Genomic DNA, 15,864 nt, shown 5'->3' on the forward strand with positions numbered 1-15,864 from the left:
GAGCGGAGGGAGGGAAGAATTTGGCGAGAGGGGTCACGCGGGGTGGGTTGGAGGGGAAAAAGAAAAAGGTGGAGAGGGCACGTACGATGCCGCCACAGACCCCGCATATTCTTGCCCCTGCCGCACCCCCCACGAGACTCTCGCGTGTGTAGAGTGCATTTGGGACGCGTGTACGTTCGCTGCCTAAAGAGGATGATATTCTTTATCGTTGCAGTTTCTGTCTATTGGGAGACGAATTCGTGCGCCGATCGTTGCCAGCCCCGTTAACCAGCAGGTGCGCCGCGTCGCGTCGTTTTAACGACCGTACGGTAACGAGCATAACCGATAACAACAAGTTTCGTATAAATCATCGATTACCATTACGGTTACGGGAACAAAGAAACGTTATACGTATGTTTTATCGTGGTTGGAAATTTTAAATGACCTTGAAATACCTCGACACAAGCACGAAAGAGACATGTACGCGAGTCAGGGTACGATTGGTATTCTATTACGACGCCTAAAAAGACAGAGTCACGATTTCGTAGGTCTCGTTGTTTAAACGACGATGGTGTATGGGTACAGAGAAGGATGGTCAATGGAAGAGTAGACCCGTGACGTAAGATGGCAGAGAGATGGTAATGCGTGTGGGTGAACCGGTAAGGAAGGAAAGGTGGGGTGGTAGGGGTGGTTAGGGGGTAGGAATGCTTCTTGGTCCAGTGTTCCGCGATAGATAGCCTTGAACTCTGTACACCGGTGTACGTCGCAGACCGCCCCCGTGTACTCCGTTTCTCTAGTTTCGGATTAGCGAGAACTCCAATCGGAGTTTAAACTATCCGTTGTTTCCCTGGCCAATGTTGTTCGACCGACTGGACTTTCGACCTAATTAATGTCGAACAGGGCACGCTGGAAGCGCTCGATGACGCTGAAAATATTATCCTTTCATATTTCAAGACGGTCTAACGCGAAGGAGGACGGATATAAATAATACCGCAATTGTATCGATCGCGTTCTGGAAAATTTCTCACCTCGCAAACTGTCGAAGCGCAATTCAACCCTGGATTCGCAAGGTTTTATCCATCGAACGTCCATCGACTAGCTTTTTGGTACTCCGGAGCGATTTCTAGCCCCCGTGAACTCTTCTTTTCCTTCGAAGAAAAACGATGACTTTTGCCTCGAATTCTGTATAAATAAAAGGTGGTCTCTGTTTCGCTAATTTACGATAAAACGGTTTTACGAATCGGGGTTCGTTATACTTGGTGCGCCACGGAAACCGTTTCAAAACCAGGGACACCTGCACGTTCACGGTTCGGCGCGCATGCGCCTCGCGAATCGCGAAAACGAGGATCGAGATGTATCGCGTAGATCTAATCTAAACGCAGGTGGAGCTGCGAAACTGTACGCAGCCGCGACGGACCAAGATCGATCGAAACATCTGCAACTTTGCTGTAAATCGTGTCACATCGTTCTTCTTATCCTCCGATTTGTTTCACGGCGATCGACGGGAATCGAATTCTATAAATTCTGGATTACTTTACGTAATTCGATTTAGGGTTTTTTCTCGGGTCAACCCCTGTCCTTCGTGTGCTTATTTAGCCGACATCTCGCTTTCTTCCTCCTCCGCGTATACTACACGCTCGTACCGTGCGTCTAAATACTCCACGTGCGTTCGTAGGAACTCTTGAGCAATCGGCAATTCATTGAAATAGTTTCGATGGTACAGTTATAGAAACGATAAAATGCATTGTCTCGTAACGATATATCGGGTCCAGTCTGGTCAGGACCTCGTTAAAATTCACGAGCCCCCTCCAAATTTCTATCCTTCGTCTCGACTTCAAATGAGAGTTCATTTTTTTCTAGTTCCACAGTTGAAAGTCCCGTGACGTGGTAAATGAAAATAATTATTACCAATTGGTATCACATTTTGACGAAACATTGTATCCTAAAACATTTGCACGTTTAGTTGGTAGTTAAGGGTGGCGTTTCTTTTCGAGTACGAAAAGATCCCGGAGGCTGTACCTCGTAGGGAAGGGTTGTCCAAGGATCCCTTTCTGTCTGCGCCGCTAGATACCGACCGGCGTCCCGTCGCCGAAATTTCTGGTAGACAGGAGTCGAATTCCCATGATCGTTGCTATTTTATCACGGACCGGGTTCTCTGTCTCTATTCATCTGGTTATTCCCCTCCTCTCGGACAGAGTCTAGCTTCCATCCATCTATTCGACAGTCGGCCTGTCTCGCGATCCCTTCTGCCGTCCTGCTCCTGCTAAGCTCGCGCCCGCAGCTACTACCCCCTCCGACGGTGCTGTAGGCGACCCCACTCGATTCGCCCCTCAAAAAATCATTACGCCCTTCCGCGGGCTGCGCATGAACGCGGTTTTAATTCGCTACTAGAAAAGTAAAATGTAAACGCCGCTGGATGAGAGGGACGAAGGGGTGTGGGCTGTGGGTTGCACGCGCGCGCGTGTGTGTGTGTGTGTGTGAACGGATGCGTGTATACGTGTGCGTGTGCGTGCGTGTGCGTGTGTGCGTGTGCGCGCGCGTGGAGTAGGGGAGGAGGGTTGGCGCGGGTTTAGGAAGGGCAAGGGAACAAGGGAGACCGTGGAACGGGGCGAGAAAGGCGGAGGGGCTGCAGTAGGGTAAAAGGAGTAGGGTAAAGCGATGGAAAAAAGTGAGTAAGAGAGAAAGAAGAAGAGTTTCGTGGACGAGAGGCGTGGAAGGACGAGGAACGCAACGACTGCAAGAGCGCGACGTAGGACAGATCCTTTTTCCACCGACGCGACAGCCGGAGGAGCACCGGGAGAGAGAAAGAGGACGTGGCGCGGTGACGGAGGGACTCGAGGGCGAGAGGAGGATGCTCCCCTACTTCTCTAGGGGTTCCATTGTAATATTTATTGATTGGATTCCTAGGAGCCGAAGCTGAGGGCTGTGGCACCTATACTTCGTCTAGATCGCCTAGAAACATTTCCCGCTGAGCAATCTTAATCCTGGGTCTTGGGAGATTTCTTTGGACGTCCGAGTCCTCGACGGAGGAACGTTTCCGTTGACCTTGGTCGAACAATCGCCGTCACGCGACCCGCCAACGGGACGATAGGTGCGAAATAACGTTCCCGGTGAAAATACCCTGATGCGTTTGCGATCGTTGACTCGTCGTGGTAGGGGGAGGCGAGAGAGAGAGAAAGCGAGAGAGAGAAAAAAAACATCGCGTACAGGAATTAATCCTTTTATGTCGGAATTAATTCAGCGGCAAAATATTTCTAAATAAAACGTTTATCGCTTCGCGGGCGCAACCGAGTCTGAAAACAGAAAAATCGAGTGTTTGCACGATGAATCACACGGTTCGCACTCCATTTTTACCCCGTTAGACCAACTATGCAGCGCGAAAATCATAAATTTTTTTATTTTTCCTCTATTTACTTAACGTCTGTATTTTCTGTATTAAAAATGAAGACAACACGCGTGGATGAAACACTGCATTTCACAGGGTAAACGGAGTTTTCGGAAAGACTGCGTTGGAAACCTAACCCTCGTCAGGGGTAAATCATTTTTTCGTGTCTGTTTATTCCTTTCCCTTTTTCATCGTTTAGTTTATCGAAACGACAGTTAATCCTTATCGTACGTAAATAAAAATTTTATCCGACTTTGCTTGCGATCATTAATTTAAAGTACTGCTTTGAAATTCAATATTAACGGGAAATACAGTTTAAGCTGTTCGGGTAAATATCAAAGAAAAGTTTACTCTCGTTAATTAGCAAGTCTAAAAGGAGCGAATCTGTAAATATCAATTGATAAATAGTTGATAAAGTAGCGAGACACGTAGGAAAAGGAAGCTTGCAAGACTGCTTTTTCATCATATCTCTGGGCCCGTGCGCCGATTAGCGATCAAATGATCTAGAAACGAACCATCAAGCGCGTCGACATCGTTGTCTACGTCGCTATTCTCATTCAACGATACGCCATTGAGACAGAAACAAACGCGACGGCCTTTTTATTCCCCACCCCTGACTATCGATGGACGAATACCTTGGCCACGGTGACTCTTATGAGTAAGTTGCCCTTGAACGTGTATATTCAGGATGCTTCGCGCCGCTTCCCGTACACCTCCGTGTTTGCAGAATCGAGGCTACGGGCTGAAAAATTAATGACTCGCCGAGGGAAGATGGCAGAAAACCCAGAGACGCGGTGCAACGTCGCGTGCACGAGTGATCCGTCTAATTCGAAGATCGATTAAAATTTAATTCTTCTCTCGTTACCGGTATCACGAAAGATCGAATCTCTATAAGGGTGTTTCGCTTATATCTTTCCTTGATCTAGTAATTAGACGTTCCGTGGCCTCTGTACCGTTTCCTCGAGGCTCCCGGGAAAGGTGTAACGCGTTCACGCCGCTGTTGGACAAGTAAAAAAATAAAAAAAAGTAGCTTCTGGCGAACCGTCGATGAAAAAGCGAAACGGTATCTAAACCATACCGGATATACTCGAGGAGCGTTATACGGCCAATCCGCGCGCGATAATCCCCGGTGTACCGTCATCGGGATCGGGGCACGCGTTGTCCGTGACGCGACTCGTCGCCTTAAAAATTCCCGAGTCCAGCGCTTTTAATTGGAAGTCGTTAGCTTTGTGCATTTTCGTCTCGCGGGCCAACGGATGAAGCGGGGTGGGCCTCGACGAGGGCGCGAGAAAGAGATGGAAACGGTTTCGCGGAGGGCGTACGGGGGGAAGAGGAGGAGTGAGAGGGAGAGGGATTCGGGAAGAGGGCGCGAGGAGAAGCAAAGAGAGAGGTGGGGTGAAAGGGGAGGCCACGGCCGATGCGGCCACAGGCATAAAGCTCTTCCCCACCATCGACTCTCTTTTCTCCATTCCTCTCTCTCTCCTCTCTCCCTGCGTACGCACTATTTTTTAGTCCGCACTTATTACGACAGATGTCTCATGCTCCGATAAAGAATAACGGCGGGCGCCGATCCCCCCCTCCCCTTCCCCCCGCGTGTACCGTGCTAGTCCTATCCAGGCTCGAGAGTTGCAGCCCGTACTCTCGGCGCTTCTCGTGGCTCTCGTGGTGTCGTCGTGACACGTCGCGACGCGACACGGTTACGTTACCTTACGTTACGCACACCTTTTTTGTCTCCCCCCCCCTCTCTCTCTCTCGATCGTTTGCCACCCTCGCCTGGAGCGAGGGCTCCACCTCTCTCCTCCCTCTCTTACGCGCTCGGAACGTGTTGCGCCGCCGTGACAGTGACTTTGTTCCACGACGTGTCAACGGCTGGCTGGCTGACTGGCTGACTGGTGTGTCCGCTCCGCTAACGCGATCCCGTCGTGTCCACGCGAGGAGATAAACTCTCGCGCTTCGGTGGTGTGGCGGCGGCGGCGGCGTTGGTGGTGGTGGTGGTGGTGGTGGTGGTGGTGGTCGATGGTGGTGGTGGTGGTGGTGGTGCGGTGGTGGTGTCCGAGTGCGCTAAACAGGCCGGTCGAGAGAGATCCTTCGCATTCCGGAGAGTGTGGAGCGTGGAGCGCGCGGCAATTTGCGTCACGGTGGCTGCTCGCATCCCGAACAGAACGAACACGTGGCTAGGTGGGTAGCTCGTGCGTGCGTGTGTGCGTGCGACCAGGCGAGGTTTGAAATTCCCGCGCGTACGGGTCTCCTCTCGCTGGCCGGGAACCGATGCTTTCGTATTTCGCGGGAACCGCGACAAAGGGAATTCAAAGAAAGCTCCACTCTCCCGTGCGTGCTCGCTTGGGCGTTGTATCGTCTTTTTCTCTCTTTCTCTCGCGCACACCGTCGGAGGGGTAGAAGGCGGGGGCAGGCTGGGGTGGGGGCGATGGTGGTGGAGGCTTTAGGGGTTGGAGGGGTTGGAGGAACGAAACGCACGTGAGCGGTCTGACAGGTGCTGCGAGGAAAAGCTCTCGTCGGATCTGGAAAAAAATTGTGAAAATTCGAGACGGCCGCGCGGCTGCCCCGTTCTTCTCGATCCTTGTCGAAATCTACTTATTCGCTTTCTCCGTCCTGTCTTCGTTCTCTCGCTCGCTTTTTTCCCTCCCGCTTGCTGCCTCCCTCGCGGCCAGACTCCTCGCGTTCGTCTGCTGCGTCCCCGTGGTACGTCTCGTTCTATCTCTTTCTCTCTCTCTTTCTCTCTCTCTACGACGCTCCGTCTTCCCCTCGAACCGGCTTCTCTCTCCTCTCGGTCGTTCTCGGTCGTTCTCTCTCGTCGTACCGGCGATCGCCGGCTTTTCGTACGTTTTCGTGCGGCCTCGCCGCGACGTACGCCCGCGTCGTCGACGAAGGCACAGCTGCACAGTCGTGACGTGACGTTTCGGGGGTTAGTTCGCACGGTATGTGACGGAGAAAGAGGCCACCGGTGGACTGCTCTGGTCGTAGTGCGTTTCCGGTTTTTCCAACTGCTTCGCGCGGCGCCTTGGATCCCCGCTCGCGACATGTGATCCTTGTTGGCCGGAGTCGACGAATCGCGAGTCCCGGTGCCCCGGTGCCCCCGTGCCCCCGTGCCCCCGTGTCCACGGAAAGCGGGAAACAAACGCGCTTTATCTGCCTTACACGCTCCCTCTGGACACCTTTACGGTTTTCTCCCTCGCGCGTACGCGTCAACGTCGGCCACGCGATCAAACCGCACGCGGATTTCCTTCCTGCTGAATCGTTTCTGCCGCGTCTCGTACCATCATCGTTGGTCGTACACGACCAGCTTGCAGATTCCCCGCGATCGAGAATGACTTTCCGGCACGAAGCACTACTGGTCGAATGTAGGGGACTCGTTCGCGAACTTGTGAAGTGCGCACTTTTTTGCGAGGTGGCGTTGTGGAGATAAAACGCAAACCAGTTTCGATTCAGTTCATTGTTACGGTCATTAGCTTACGCGGCATGACGAGTGATAGGTGTGCTTTCGCGATAACGCATCCGCATTTTTCCAACTGTGATTCCTCTCTGGATAGTGTGGTGGTGAATGTGCCTTAGAAATTACGCAAATATCGTAAACAGCCATTTAGCCGCGATCGCAAAGGAAAAGGTAATCAGTGGTCAGACCGGTCACACACACACACACTCTCTCTTTTTCTCTCTCTCTCTCCTGTCTCTCTGTCATTCTCCATTTTCGAAACGCGTGCACGAAATAATCGTCCGCGTATTTCCCTGCACTGCGACTCTCTTTCGCGAGACAGAGACAAATTGAAAGACGGATTCGCGGTGTACCTTTTTTCCCCGTTCGTTCGACTATCGCGTTCACGCTCGCTTAGGATCGTGCGTGGTAAATAAAGTCGACTTTTGTGTTATTCGGGTGTCTTATAGGGCCACGCTGACACACAGCATACGGATGTAAACAATAATATGGCAAATACACAATTTTAACGTCCGAGGAGCGTGTCTAGTATAAATTACGCCCCGGGATTAATTCGCGAAAATTAGTTACCGTTAATGATTGGAGAAAGTAAAAAAATCGTCTAGTTAAAAAGATAGCGCTTTTTAACGCTGAATTTCCTTTATCGTTAATGATTCAGCAATTGAAAGAAATGGTGCATTTTAATGTAATCGTTTCGATAAAAATACGTGCAATCTGGTGTTACGAAATTTTTAAATAATACTTGACGCGGATCTGGAAGGTTCGCGAAGAAAAGCATCCGTGGAATGAGAAGGAAAGGGTTCGATGTTGCATTCGTGTAATATGGATACCCTGTTTTGGATAATCATGCATTTGACGTCGGGGGGAGGAGGGAGGGCGAATGAATTTTGAAAAGGGAGACCGGACGATTGGAAACGGTTAGAAAAGGTGGATAGTTTGAACGTGTACTATTATGAAAGCGTTTCGCTGGTCAGAATTTTCACGAGACTGCGAAACTTATCGCGAATTGGTCACATATAAATTTAGCAGTGCGCGATAGCCAAGTTAAAAAAGAGTCTGAAAACAGTTTCCGAATCGCACCGCCGGCTTATGATAAACGAGTATCGAGAAAGAAATTTCTTTTTTTCCTCCTCGCACGTCGCTAACAGTGGCCACACGATAATCGTTCGCACGTAACCAAAATGTTGAAGTAAATATATTTACCGAAACGATCGTTGCGTGTTTGGTCTCTTGTGTCGCGGATCGCGTTGCGTTAATGACTATTTTCTTGGAGACGGACGGGCCTGAAAAATATACGAGCGTAAAAATACCTTCCGAATCAGCGATACGACGATTATCAACGGAAACGTTATAAAATAGTGTACACGGTGTCTGTGGTGCTTGTTATCGTAAATAAACGCGTTATAAAAAAGACAAAAAGAAGAAAAAAAGAAACTATACAATCGACGATCATTAATTCCATTCTCTACATCGAAGCTTTTGTCATAGCAATACCAACACATACGGACGCGTAGCCAGGCGAGCACTGTAAATTTGTTTTAAGATCTTTTCTCTTTTTTTTTTTATCATTTTGCTAAGATAACACTATCAGCATACATTTAATGCCTGCGCTTTTATAAGTGGCGGAGAGAATTATTTAATCGTACGTTCTGGCTTCGCTCCAGCCTGGCGACCTAATTTTCTCGTATGGTGCAAATAAAAAGTAGTGTATGTAATTCCTCGACGACTATTTTTACGCCATGCACTCTTTAATTTTTATTCTTCGTAAGCTCGCGAGAGAACTCTACGTCCCGTAACCGATTTTCGTTCGTAACGGTTGTACCCCGGTGCGGGCGTCGTGGTTCTTTGGCTGCTCACGGCGAAGATTCCTCGAAGGATCCTCGCGGCCCACGATTCGATGCCACGTAAAAATACCGCCGACTCAGAAGTGTCGTTTTGCGCCACCGTATTTTTATTCCGTCGGAATTAACGACATATGTTTCGCGCGCGACACATTCGGTCCGGTTCGAACCGCAGCCGAACCGAATCTGCGTATTAATTCGTTATATAAGTTATTTTTTCGCGGGTACAGAGAGAACGTGGACAAAAAAAAATTGACATCTGTTCTAACGCCACACCTACGGGTAACGCGCGCTGGTTAAATACCGGTCGACACATCGAATCGTTATATAATTACGTTGTTTATTGGATCCTTTTCTTTTTTTTTCTTATTTTTTTTACCGTTTCGATCGAGTTGCAACAGCGCTCTTCGTTTCGAAACGTTTTTTATCGAGCATTATCGGGTTTTCGGAACGCTTATCGACGAGGTTTATCGCACGACTAGAAATTGCAACTCGACGATTTCGTGTTCCGGTTCCTTCGGGTGCACGCGAACGATCGAACCGATCCGAGCCAGTCTATCGAACCTTAATTGACTCGCAGCGGGGCATAATGTTTTATTAAGCGATAAGATAAAGTCTTGCGTCGTTTTAAATAGCGCACATATTATTTCTGATTATAGGTGAATAGACAACGATGGTAGATACGCAACACTTTTGCCTGCGATGGAACAATTACCAAAGCAGTATAACGTCGGCGTTTGAAAACTTGAGGGACGATGAGGATTTCGTGGACGTCACATTGGCCTGCGATGGCAAGAGCCTCAAAGCGCATCGCGTCGTACTTTCCGCCTGCAGTCCCTACTTTAGAGAATTGCTCAAGGTAAGATACACGCGGTTCCGTCCGTTTTCTATCCCCCTTTTTTTTCGTTTCTTTTTGTTTGTTTCTTCTTTTTTTTTCATATCCCTGCCATAACCGCGACTCGATGCATCGTCGAGCGCAACGTCAATGTTTAACTAATCCGAGAAAATGTCCCTTCTTCTCTTTCCCGCCAACCTTCCCCTTTTGCAGAGCACACCGTGCAAACACCCGGTGATAGTACTTCAGGACGTAGCGTTCAGCGACTTGCACGCTTTGGTGGAGTTCATCTATCACGGGGAAGTGAACGTGCATCAGCGTTCCCTTAGCAGTTTCCTGAAGACCGCAGAGGTCCTCAGGGTATCGGGGCTCACGCAACAGGCGGACCAAACGGACAGGGACGAGGTGAGCTCGACTTTTACCCTTTAACCTCGCGAGCAGGGCTTGGAAAGATCCCGGGAAATAATCGTTTCGACCTGATTCTCGAAATAAAAATTCTTGGTAATCGTTTCGAGAACCTAAAGTTACTACAAGCCCTGCTTGAAAGGTGCACCTGGTTTCGAAAAATTGAAAAATTCTAAATACGCCAGCCAACCCGCAAATTGATTGTGCTTTGCATGTTATCTCTGACAGAGACGTGACTTTCGACTAAAGTACCACCTTATCTCGCTGCACAATATATATCCATCTTGATTTCGATCCATAATTGTCATAGGTCAAGCAAACAAAGATAACCGACCATGTTACAAATAGAAAGCCGAATAATCGTAATCGTTCGCGGATCCATTTTTCGCTAGTCGATTAATAACGACGGAGAAGCTCTTGTCTTTCTTTCCCCTCTGCTTTTTTTAACAAATCTATAGAAAATTTCGATAATAGTTTCTTGATTGAAAAAGTCAATTACATTATAGTTATCGAACAGTAAATCGCCAAACTGATCTAATTTTTGATTATTTATTACACTCTTGTCGTGAGATTGAGCGAAATTGTTCTATTTCGTCATCGTATGTCTGCTGATAAGATTGTTATGCTCGTTGTTAAAGATTTGATTTGAAATACTCTAAAGTCGGGATCTATCGCATTTTATTGTTAGGCGCGACTATGGCAATGTTTGCTCAGTCAGTCATCGAAACTTGGACAAAACGGGAATTAATGTCTAATTTTACACAAAGTTGCATGATTTTATGAATTATGTAATTCATTGGTGGCACGATTCCGATCGGAGAGTTCTTTCGAATACTAGAAACGTAGTCGTCTCATCGTTAAAAATGCTCTTCGAAACAATATCTTGGTTCTCTAGGCGATGTAACGCCGAGCTGTTTGCTTCTCTCAACGCAACCAAGCCTAATCTAAACAATCAATCCTACGATACCTGATAGCTACGTGACTCGGAGTCTGTGGGGGTGTATGGTTTATGTCACAATCCCATTTAGTCTCTGACCCAACCATGAACCTATAGAATAACAAAATAGCGTCGATCTGTCTGCCTTTGAACACATTTTCAACGTTACTTCTATCGCGGTTAATACTTAATTCGATCAAAGGGTATCACGCTTTCGTGTTCGGATGAAAATACTGATACTTGTTTCGTTAGAAATGAATTTAAAGTGCAAATAAAGTGAATTATTGAATTAAACCAGAAAAAGCATCCTGTCGCATTGTAAAATTTTGGACAATAAGCTTCGCCAAGGTCATAGTACTTCGCCTTGACGATAAGAGAAGTTTGTACAGTCATGCTTGTTTTACCGAGAGAGTAAAGTTAATAGTGTATTAAGTCAATGGTTTATATTTGTCTTTTTATTTATCTCTTTCTTTATCTTTTTTAATAGAAAAAAAATCAAACAAGTTTTGTAGCGACGATACAAGGAATACAACATAAGGAATAACATTTATTATTTCATTCAAACTCAATAAAACATAACGAAAAAAAAATATTTCTATCTTGAAATGTTAGAGAATATACGTGGAAAGTGGCGGAAAGTTTCATCAAGCCTTCATGTTGTAAAAAAATTGTCAAATATCATTACTTGTTTTACCATTTTACATGGAGTCTTCCCCCTGAAGTTGTAGTAAAAAACTCGACACGAACATATGAGACGATCTAATATTTTTGGAAAATTACTGTAGATACTTGATTCGTTAAACCATGTTTATGATTGGGTCATCGTTGGGAAAAATGAGATGTACATGTGATGTAAAAATTCGAGTGGTCATGAGTTGATCCAATTATGGTCATGGGAACTATTACGATACAAGGTGTTCGGTCACCCCTGGGAACAGTTTTTATGGGAGATTCCAGAGGCCAAAATAAGACTAAAATCAAGAATACCAATTTGTTCATTGAGGCTTTGTTAAAAAGCTATTAATGTTTAAAGTACCGCTTGTACAACGGTAATCTGCGAACAGCTACGTGCGCGTGATAGTGTGGTAATAACTTTTTAACAAAGCCTCAATGAACAAATTGGTATTCTTGATTTTCATCTTATTTTGGTCTTTAGAATCACCCACAAAAATATTTAAACATTAATAAATTGGAATTCTCAATTGCCGTCTTATTCTGGCCTCTAGAATTGCCTATTGAAATATTTTAAAATCAACAAATTGGTATCGCCCATTAAAATTGTTCCCAGAGGTAGCCAAACATCCTCTGTGTCGGTCACGATTCTGAAAATCGGTGTCGAATTTGTCTATCCGATGGTTCGTCCGATCCTTTCCCCTTTACCGCTTTTCCCGTTAGCTCGAACGTCCCGGAAGACGAGACAGCCGGCACACGCTCCTGGTCGTCGATTAAGCGGCATTCGACCGATGGTTTGTGCCTCTGTTGCAATTGCAATTGTTTCTCTTCAGCTGTCCCACGTCCGCGCGTTGGCCGCCGGTGGCAATCATCTTCCTTTCCACGAGAAATTGGACGAAAGCTTTCCCCGGGGTGGTTCCCCGCCCACGCCAGTGACCCCGATACCACCCACCGTGCAGCAATTGCTACGCAGGACGCAGATACGTAAGAACGAAAGACGAACGCCGGATCCGCACGAGGAGCCCACCAGGAAGACGAGGCTGCTGTCGCCGCCGTTGAACAACAACGACGCGACGCCCACGGACTTCTCGATGGTGAAGAACAACCATCTTTCGAGCAAGGTCGAGGGTAACGGCGTGCACGAGGAGACCAGCCCTCTGGAGGACAACATTAAGTGCGAGCCGTTGGAGCTGACAGGTGGTAACGGCGGAAACGGAGGCAACAACGAGGACTCGTCGGATTCTGCAGCGGCTGCGTCGGACCGACCACCAGCGTCTGCGAGCAGTAACGAGCACGAGGTCGAGTCCGAACACACGTCCACGCCGAATTTTTTGTCAGAGACGAAAATCTTCCCGCCGACGCCTGGAGGTTATAATTTCAGTATGGCGGCGCTCTCCACGGACCACATGCCGTTGTCAGGTACGCTAACTAAACTCGCTTGCACGTAGGCCTGTACGCATTGACCAATTTTTATCGTCCAACGAAGTCTCGATCGTCTCAGGTACAACGGTAACACGAATTCTCGGTGCTCTTTTCTCTTATCTGTCTATGGACAATAAGACTCGAGACATTCGGGTCAACGATTTAACCGAACTTCGTGAAGTGGTAGATTTCAACATTCTGGTTACAAAAATAACCTATTGTGCGGTTAGAAACGTTTTTCATAATATTAATGACGGTTGGTAACATCCAGAAATATCAAAGTAAATGCCTTGCAAGTTTATATTTGAGATAAAAATTCGGCCCATAAAGGGTCAACGATTCATCATGTATTCGTGCAATAGAGTATGACTTGGATGTTACCATAAGTAGAAACCATGATGGTGGAGATATACCTAAATTCAATTATACGGAAATCAAAGCGGTATTTTATAGAATTAACCCACTGTACACGGCATTTAGAGAGCTAGAAACGAAAGGAAATATATCTGTTTGCTAAATGTGTTCGATTTAAAAAAAGTCTGCTCAATTTCCAATATTCTGTCATCATTCTGATCGCTCCGATTGTAACTAAATTAGTCGCGGTGTTTTTCCCTCATTGTTCTATATATTCCTTTAAGAATACCGAGTGATGCTTTCTTTTATTATTAATTTTGGTAATCGATACCAAGATGACGACGTTACAGAAATATAGATATTCTAAATACAGAATTAAATTGAGAATATGACCTGCTATCCAGCACCAAATAACGGTATAATCAGGGATCGTAAGAAACGAGACACCAATTACGATCATCGAGACGCGGCTCTACCCTTTTCTTTCATCGAATCACTCTTAAAACACCTAACTTTACGTACAATAATTATCAGTAATATTTTGTACCTTGATTAAAATATTTAATCCATTCGGTAGTTCTCGAACAATATTTACATGCTGTGAAAAAAATATGCTCAATTTTCTCTAATGGACACTCGATTGACGTTACTATGTCAGTTTTACGATTTCATATTAGTTGCCCATTTTATCCGTGCATTCGATGGGTTTAGGATAGGCGGAACGAACAAGTTTTTCCTCTTGTTCTGCTCGTTGCAAGTTTAACCTTTTGCTCATACAAATTCTTGATTCTAAGTTTCACAATCATGAACTCGTCATCAAGTCTTATACAGGGTGTTCGGTCACCATTAGGAAAAATTTTAACGGGGGATTCTAGAAACCAAAATAAGATGAAAATCAAGAATACTAATTTGTTGATGGAGGCTTCGTTAAAAGGTTATTAATGTTTAAAGTTCCGCCAGTACTGAATTTTTTTCTAGAAAAGGCGCAAGATTTCGGAGGTATGTCTATTCACTAAAAATGATTGTAATTGACCCCCGCAACCGAAAATAATTTTTCCAAAACGATTTGAAATTTTTTTTTTCCGTCGAAAAATTTCACACCTTCTCGAATTTTTTTCTAGAAAGTGGGTAGGATTTCGGGGGTATGCCTATTCACCAAAAATGATTGTAATTGACCCCCGCAACCGAAAATAATTTTTTTAGAATTAATTAAAAATTTTTTTTTTCGTCGAAAAATTTAGGCACCTACCCCCTTTGTCGATTTTTCTTAAAAATTACTTTTTTATTTTTAGTAATTTTGTTTAACACCCTACAGAAAAGTTGTCTAATACTTTTTTGTAGGTACCCATGAGCTCTACTTCAGAAAAAAGTTTCATTGAAATATATTCACAATTGTAGGAGTTATGGCTGTTTGAAAATTGGACCATTTTTATGGGGTTTTTCTCATTTTGCGGGGTCAAGGACCAACTTTTCGAATATTTTTACGATTTGTACATATTCTCCACCAAAATACGCGTAGTTTGCTTTTTTAAACATTAAAATCGTCCAATCCGTTCAGCAGTTATGACGTTTTAAAGATTCGCATGAAAATTCGGGCAGACATTTCTGGCCAGAAATTATATTTTCGGTAAGGAATTTTTTTTTCGAAAGTGAGTAGGATTTCGGGGGTATGTCTGTTGACCAAAAATGCTTGCAATTGATCCCTGCAACTAAAAATAATTTTTCCATGACGATTCGAAAGTCTTTTTCATCCAAAACTTTCAGCAGTTACTCGAATTTTTTTCTCGAAAGTGGGTAGGATTTCGGAAGTATGTGTATTCACCAAAAATGATTGTAATTGACCCCCGCGACCGAAAATAATTTTTCCAGAACGATTTGAAATTTTTGAATTTAATTGTTAATAACTTTTTAACGAAGCCTCCATCAACAAATTGGTATTCTTGATTTTCGTCTTATTTTGGCCTCTAGAATCCTCTATTAATATTTTTCCCAGGGGTGGCCGAACACCCTGTATATTAAAATCGACACATTTTCCTATTTACGAGGTATTCGTAAAAGAAATGTATCCTTTTTATCATTCCTTGTACGAACAAATTTAAACAAAATTAAATAGTATATTATGAGGATACTCGTCATCAAATCTTATAAATTAATATCAACACATTTTTCCATTCAGAAGGTATTCGTAAAAGAAATCTATCCTTTTTATCATTCCTTGTACGAACAAATTTAAACAAAATTAAATAGTATATTATGAGGATACTCGTCATCAAATCTTATAAATTAATATCAACACATTTTTCCATTCAGAAGGTATTCGTAAAAGAAATCTATCCTTTTTATCATTCCTTGTACGAACAAATTTAAACAAAATTAAATAGTATATTATGAGGATACTCGTCATCAAATCTTATAAATTAAAATCAATACATTATCCATTTACAAACAAATCTATTCTTTTTATCATTCCTTGTACGATCAAATTTAAACGAAATGAAATAGTATACGTGTGAAAAATTATTTGTAATTAAATCGTACGTCGACGGGGTTGATTATGTACGATCGATTATATCGTTAATAAAC

At 44.9% G+C, this 15,864-nt stretch overlaps 2 protein-coding genes across 12 annotated transcripts in view; one reads left to right on the top strand and one right to left on the bottom strand.

Annotated features, from left to right (window-relative positions):
* The window catches only part of Cbs (cystathionine beta-synthase), a 378,127-nt gene that overhangs the window by 178,802 nt on the left and 183,461 nt on the right, over positions 1-15,864 (bottom strand). The window lies entirely within an intron of this gene.
* Br (broad-complex core protein) overlaps positions 1-15,864 on the top strand; it is a 77,550-nt gene that overhangs the window by 13,205 nt on the left and 48,481 nt on the right. For 8 of the 11 annotated variants that reach the window (XM_076769715.1, XM_076769716.1, XM_076769718.1 and 5 more), the window contains exons 1-4: positions 6,190-6,986; positions 9,316-9,515; positions 9,705-9,896; positions 12,339-12,924. In XM_076769715.1, coding sequence (XP_076625830.1) covers positions 9,330-9,515; positions 9,705-9,896; positions 12,339-12,924 — 964 coding nt within the window. In that variant the 5' untranslated portion in view covers positions 6,190-6,986; positions 9,316-9,329. Of the gene's footprint in view, positions 1-5,404; positions 5,543-6,189; positions 6,987-9,315; positions 9,516-9,704; positions 9,897-12,338; positions 12,925-15,864 lie in introns of those variants that run through there. The other 3 variants (XM_076769710.1, XM_076769712.1, XM_076769711.1) reach the window with 3 other exon arrangements.

This window comes from Colletes latitarsis, chromosome 7, assembly GCF_051014445.1.
Source record: "Colletes latitarsis isolate SP2378_abdomen chromosome 7, iyColLati1, whole genome shotgun sequence".
Lineage (NCBI taxonomy): Eukaryota > Metazoa > Arthropoda > Insecta > Hymenoptera > Colletidae > Colletes > Colletes latitarsis.